This window comes from Mandrillus leucophaeus, unplaced genomic scaffold (assembly GCF_000951045.1).
Source record: "Mandrillus leucophaeus isolate KB7577 unplaced genomic scaffold, Mleu.le_1.0 Scaffold198, whole genome shotgun sequence".
Taxonomy (NCBI): Eukaryota; Metazoa; Chordata; class Mammalia; order Primates; family Cercopithecidae; genus Mandrillus; species Mandrillus leucophaeus.
Window position 1 is genome coordinate 1,964,147 of NW_012102009.1, and position 6,388 is coordinate 1,970,534.

General features: G+C 38.2%; 1 protein-coding gene across 1 annotated transcript in view; it reads left to right on the forward strand.

The window, feature by feature from the left end:
* Nucleotides 1–6,388, forward strand: part of FAM92A1 (family with sequence similarity 92, member A1) — a 42,889-nt gene that overhangs the window by 24,170 nt on the left and 12,331 nt on the right. Inside the window, exon 6 of the mRNA XM_011978680.1 lies at nt 3,173–3,286. Within this exon, the coding sequence (XP_011834070.1) occupies nt 3,173–3,286 (114 nt within the window). The remainder of the gene's footprint in view (nt 1–3,172; nt 3,287–6,388) is intronic.

Consider the following 6,388-nt stretch of genomic DNA (forward strand, 5'->3'; position numbering starts at 1 on the left):
ATATATACAGAGACATGGTAATAACAATAACAAACATTTCTTAAACACTGACTGTGTGCCAGGTACCATTCTAAGCATTTTGCATGAATAAACTCATTAATTCCTCAAAACATCATTATGAGGAAGGTACTATTTTTAGCCCTGACAGTTATACATTAATGGGACCACCGTATATATAGCATCTCTTCTTAAAACTTATGGATATATTTATGCCAAGAAACAGATCCATATTATTTTTTGTTATCTTTATGATATTCTGCAGTATGGTTATACTAGTTCATTTAACCAGTCCTCATTGGTGAATGTCTAGGTTATTTTTGCAATTGTAGTTGTCACTGCATCATTACACATCGTTAAACAGCAGCCTTAACTGCTAGCCCAGTTATTCTCTTGAGATAAATTACCAGATGTGGAGCTCCTCCTTCAGAGCATACACTTTTAATGTTAATATATATTTTTAAAACTTCTGTCCACAAAGGTTAAACCAGTTTACATTCCTACTAAACCTTGCATAAGCACAGGTACAATGATGAGTTTGTTTGGTTTTTTTGTTGTTGTTGTTTTGAGACGGAGTCTCGCTCTGTCACACAGGCTGTAGTATGGTGGCATGATCTTGGCTTACTGCAACCTCTGCCTCCTGGATTCAAGTGATTCTCCTGCCTCAGCCTCCCGAGTAGCTGGGATTACAGGCATGCACCACCATGCCCAGCTAATTTTTGTATTTTTAGTAGATGGGGTTTCACCATGTTGGCCAGGGTAGTCTAGAACTGCTGACCTCAGGTGATCCACCTGCCTCGGCCTCCCAAAGTGCTGGGATTACAGGCATGAGCCACTGCACCTGATGTGTTTTTTGTTTGTTTTATATGACAATGTTGACACCATAAGTTGCAGTATTTTTAATAGGACGATAGGTAAAAAATCAGTATCATTTGCATTATTACTGCTGAGCTTTTTAAATATATTTAGCAATACATTTCTTTAGTAAATTATATTTTTCCTTAACCTATATTTCTGTTGGATGTTGGAATTTCTTACTAATTTCTAAAAATTATTTATATTGAGACAATTAGCCCTTCAAATGAAAGAGAAAGTATGTTGCAAATGTCTTTTCTCATTTTACTGCTTACAGTGTTTTTGCCACCTCTTTTCTTTTTATTGCCAGATCTATCTGTCTTCTTTTTGGTTTCTTCCTTGGTGTCATGCTTAGAAAGGTTTTCATCCCCTAGGTTATATAAGTATTGCTTATACTTTCTTGATTTTTAACATATTTTAAACATTAAATATTGAGCTGGCAGCTGTGTTTTGCAGTGTTATGACATGGATATATAACTTTAATTTTCAAATGGGTAGACAGTTCTCCTGACATCCTTTATATCCTATACTCTGGAGAGCTGTCATTTCCTCTTTGCCAAAATGTTCTTAAAACCTTTTCGTCAAAGATCTTTGTTAATCAAACAAGATAGAGGCTTTACTGTTAGTCACTATGTCCAATTTAGCTAGTTGACTTTGTTGTTCTTGTTGAGACAGAAGTCTCCAAATGTTGCCAAGCTGGTCTGGGGCACCTGGACCCAAGGGAACCTCCTGCCTCAGCCTGCCAAGTAGCTGGGATTATAGGCACATGCCATTGTGCCTGACTAGTTTATTTCTTGAGCATTAAAAATGGGTGTTTTGGCTTATCATCAACTCTTAGTTCAGTTTTCCCTCTAGGAGTTTCCACACTCAAGAAAACCTGACTCCTTTCTGGTTTGCAACTATCATAAGGACACTAACAACTAAGAGTAGATCCCAGCCCTGGTCAGAAGCCATTCCTCCTCTAAAGTATTCCTGGGTATCTAGAGATACTTTAATATGAAATCCAAAATTGTATTTTAGCATAAGGCCGTTTATCAGTCAGTTGCCAGCCTGGTATACCTGAGCCCTCTCTAACTTACATGAAGTGACAATAAGGGTGATTGTGAATCACAGTTACAAGTCTCTTTTAACCTAGGCCCTGTCCTCTCAGTTAGAATGACATATATCACTGAGTAGCAATCAAAGCCTCTTAATGCTCCCTTAAGTGTTTTTCTAATCATCTAGGAAAGAATGGGGCTGGAGGGAAGAATCACAGGCCACTGATAATTATCTATATGGCTGTCCTCCAAAGTATATGACCACTCTTTTCTGGGTTATCTTAGGAGAGCAGGGATGAAGGGAAATGTGTATTTGACTAGCCTTCTAATATAGTCCATGCTTGAGTATTTTCTGCCTTGTTCTTATTCAGCCCAGTTCTCTCTACATTGCTTATTTTGTTATAATTAACAAGATGATACGATCATGTTTATTAGAAACTTGCCTGGTTTCCATCTTTTCCCTATCCACTGATTACCTCACCCCCTGCTCAGATCAACCTGCACATCTTCACTCATACTTTTTGTTCATGATCTTCCTTGTCATAAGTTTCCATCATGCTTATATAGAGGTTACCTGCACAGTTTATCTGTGAAGGAAATTATTGATTCCGGCAAGAACAGCACAGTTCAGTGGGCAATAGCAGAAAAACCTTAAATGAGCTATAACCTTATAGCCTTAGAATCAGATCTGTGTCTAAAGAGTCTTATCTGTGAGCAACACTGGGCAAGTCAATATCTGTAAACTGGAACGCTCTATGCAAATACATGGTATTATCATCAGTGGCAGGAGTGTCATTACTACCAAGTAACTCCTTTATGTTTAGAGAATACAAGTAGCATATAGTGTGGAACATAATTCCTGTTGAAAAAATGTTCTACTGTTTAAACCTCAGTTGGAATTGCTAAAACACCAGCTTCATAACTGAACTGCTCTAATACTTAATAAGCATATGGTATTAAAAGTATACAGTAGCATACATTTTAGTCAGATCTTCTGTTATTATAAATGTCAGTTACTAAGTATAAAGAGAACTAACTAAAATAAAAAATAAGATGGAAGTGAATGGTGATAAAGGAAATACTTTGTATAATTTGAAGGTTTGGCAGCAAAAGGTCTTCACAACTGTTTCTCTTTCAGTTATCTTTTGTACTTTATTTGCCCTGTAGAAAAACAGATACTTCTGTATTTTATAAAGTACCAAGACTATAGTGGGGAATAAAGTTACTATATTCATAAAGAAATTTAAATCATTGTTTAAATTCAATTCTTTGTTTTTTTTTAGACTATATTTTCTGAATTTATCACAATTGAAATGTTATTTCACGGCAAAGCTTTAGAGGTCTACACTGCTGCCTACCAGAATATACAAAACATTGATGAAGATGAAGATTTAGAGGTAGGACTATATCTATCTAAGCTCAGTTCTTCTGTTAATGTGGAAATATTTAAAAGAGAACATTAGTTTGTACGTGATTAGTATCTTTTTTTTTTTTGAGACAGAGTCTCACTCTGTTGCCCAGGTAGGAGTGCAGTAGTGTGATCTCAGCTCACTGCAACTTCCGCCTTGTGGGTTTAAGCAATTCTCCTGCCTCAGCCTCCCAACTAGCTTGGGTTACAGGTGCCCACCACCATGCCCAGCTAATTTTTGTATTTTTAGTAGAGATGGGGTTTCACCATGTTGGCCAGGCTGGTCTTGAACTCCTGATCTCAAGTGATGCGCCCACCTCGGCCTCCCAAAGTGCTGGGATTACAGGCATGAACCACCACGCCCAGCCATGATTAATATCTTAAATTTGAACACTACAGTGGTTATTATGTATAATCCAAAACAGATGAATTTTTATGATTTTCCATTTATTTTCAACTTTTCAAATTAACCATGGCAAAAGTTCCAGGAGTTAATTTATTAATAGCTAGTAAAATACAATTTACATAAAGCCATTAAATAAAATACTGTGTATCATTTTGACTGGTGATATAAGCCCACTGAAGTGTGCTAAAAAATAACTAACATTTAGTGACTTCAGTAACATTTGAGTGTTTACATCATACACAATACCCAAAGCTTTACATGCATTTTCTCATTCAAACCTCAAAATCTTAGGTAGTAGGTGCTGCTGTAACTCTCATTTTACAACTACAGAAACAGGCCAAGAGGATTTAAATAACTTATTTGTGGCCACTTAGCTAGTAAATAGCAGAATCAGGATTCTGACTATGTAATGTAATCACTAAGCTATGAAATAAATGTAGGTTATGTAAGCTTGCTTTATGCTGATGGTTTTAGTTAAATGCAGATAATTCTGATTGGCCAACTAACATTAGAGCAAGTAAATATCAAAGCCTGGTCCTCAATGAGCAATTCTGTAAATATCCAACCCTCTTACCTTCCAAAAGGAAACAATAAAGGTACGAAAGTATTTATGCTGACGTAAACTGTTCAAGACATACTTTCCCCATCTCATCTCTAATACAGAAGTGAAAAAAGCCATGTAATCCCAACATATAACAAGAATTCTGTATTAATAAAATATGGAAGTGTCTACCACTTAACAAATTTGAAGATTCCCCCCAATTTTTTTTTGTATCTTCCCCCTGCCTCCAAGACGGAGTCTTGCTCTGTTACCTAGTCTGGAGTGCAGTGGTGCGATCTCGGCTCACTGCAACCTCCACCTCCCAGGTTCAAGTGATTCTCCTGCCTCAGCCTCCCTAGTAGCCGGGATTACAGGTGCCTGCCACCACGCCCGGCTAATTTTTCTATTTTTAGTAGAGATGGGGTTTCACCATATTGGCCAGGCTGCTTTCGAACTCCTGACCTTGTAATCTGCCCACCTTGGCCTCCCAAAGTGCTGGGATCACAGGCGTGAGTCACTGCGCCTGGCCTAATTTTTATTTGTATCTTAACTATCAATAAAGAGATCCTCTGAGCCTTCCCGTCCCATTACTCCATGGGCTTCAGGAAACTTAAAACCAGAATATAGGTTAAATAAAATGAAGAAAGTACATATTACAGTATGTGTATATATGTTTCTAATGTCAAAATCTAATTTGTTTTATATCAGTTATATATACATATTTATATTTCTCTATTTGTCAGTAATGACTTCCCAAGTGTTACTTCCAAACACTACAGCTAAGGTTTCTTAACTTTCACTCCTTTTCATGTCCTGCTTTTAAAACTTGATTATGAAGGCCAGGCGCAGTGGCTCACGCCTGCAATCCCAGCACTTGGGGAGCCCAAGGCGGGTGGATCACCTGAAGTCAGGAGTTCAAGACCAGTCTGGCCACCATGGTGAAACCCCGTCTCTACTAAAAATACAAAAATTAGCTGGGCACGGTGGTGGGCACCTATAATCCCAGCTACTTGGGAGGCTGAGGCAAGAGAATCACTTGAACCCGGGAGGCGGAGGTTGCAGTTAGCTTATATTGTGCCACTGCACTCCTGGGTGACAGAGTGAGACTCCATCTCCAAAAATAAAAAGGGCGGGCACGGTGGCTCATGCCTGCAATCCCAATACTTTGGGAGGCCGAGGCAGGCGGATCACATGGTCAGGATATTGAGACCATCCTGGTCAACGTGGTGAAACCCCGTCTCAAAAATTAGTCAGGCTTGGTGGCACGTGCCTGTAATCCCAGCTACTTGGGAGGCTGAGGCAAGAGAATCGCTTGAATCCAGGAGTCGGAGGTTGCAGTGAGCCAAGATCACGCCATTGCACTCCAGCCTGGCAACAGAAACTCCATCCCCAAAAAAAAAAAAAAATTGACTATCAAGCTTTCATCTGTCATTTATAAAATAATAAAATAGCAAATGTTTACATATTACATTGAGTCAGCTATTGATCTTTGCATTTTAACTATATTATTTTAATCCTCTCAACAACTTTGATGAAAGTACTTATTTCTGATTTCTGTGGATGAGAAAACGGAAGCATAGTGAAGTTAAGAAACTTCCCAGAGATCTCATAGCTACTAAGTAGCAGAGCTGAAAGTCTGATCCAGAAGTCTGACTACAAGGCCCATTATGCTTTAATCCTCTCTACATTAGACTTCCAGAAGTATGGTTCTTGCTGAGTAACATTAATCATTTCCTGCAATAAATAACACTGCATTTAGTGGCAGGTTCAAAAGTGATCCCCCAATTCTTCTTCAAGACTGTAGTCCACTTTATAAGTATTTTCATTCTTCTTTGTATAATACCTTTGACATGCCATTTGTTAACTGACCTTAAAGTTCCTTCAAGCCCTTCAGTCCCCAAGGTTTTCCTTCTTATCCCAGAGGCCCTAGATATTTTTTTGTTACACCACTTCCTTTATAACTTACCACTACTCTTAATCAGCCATCTAAGTAGTTTGTGGGAAAAGAGCTCTATGTAAAACTAAAGGTCTCAGGAATATGTGGTAGATTTTTTTTTTAATATCAACTCCCCTACTTTCTAGTGAAGTAATACTGAGCAAGTTAACTTACTCGCTCTTCAGCTTCCTCCTTTCTAAAATGGAGA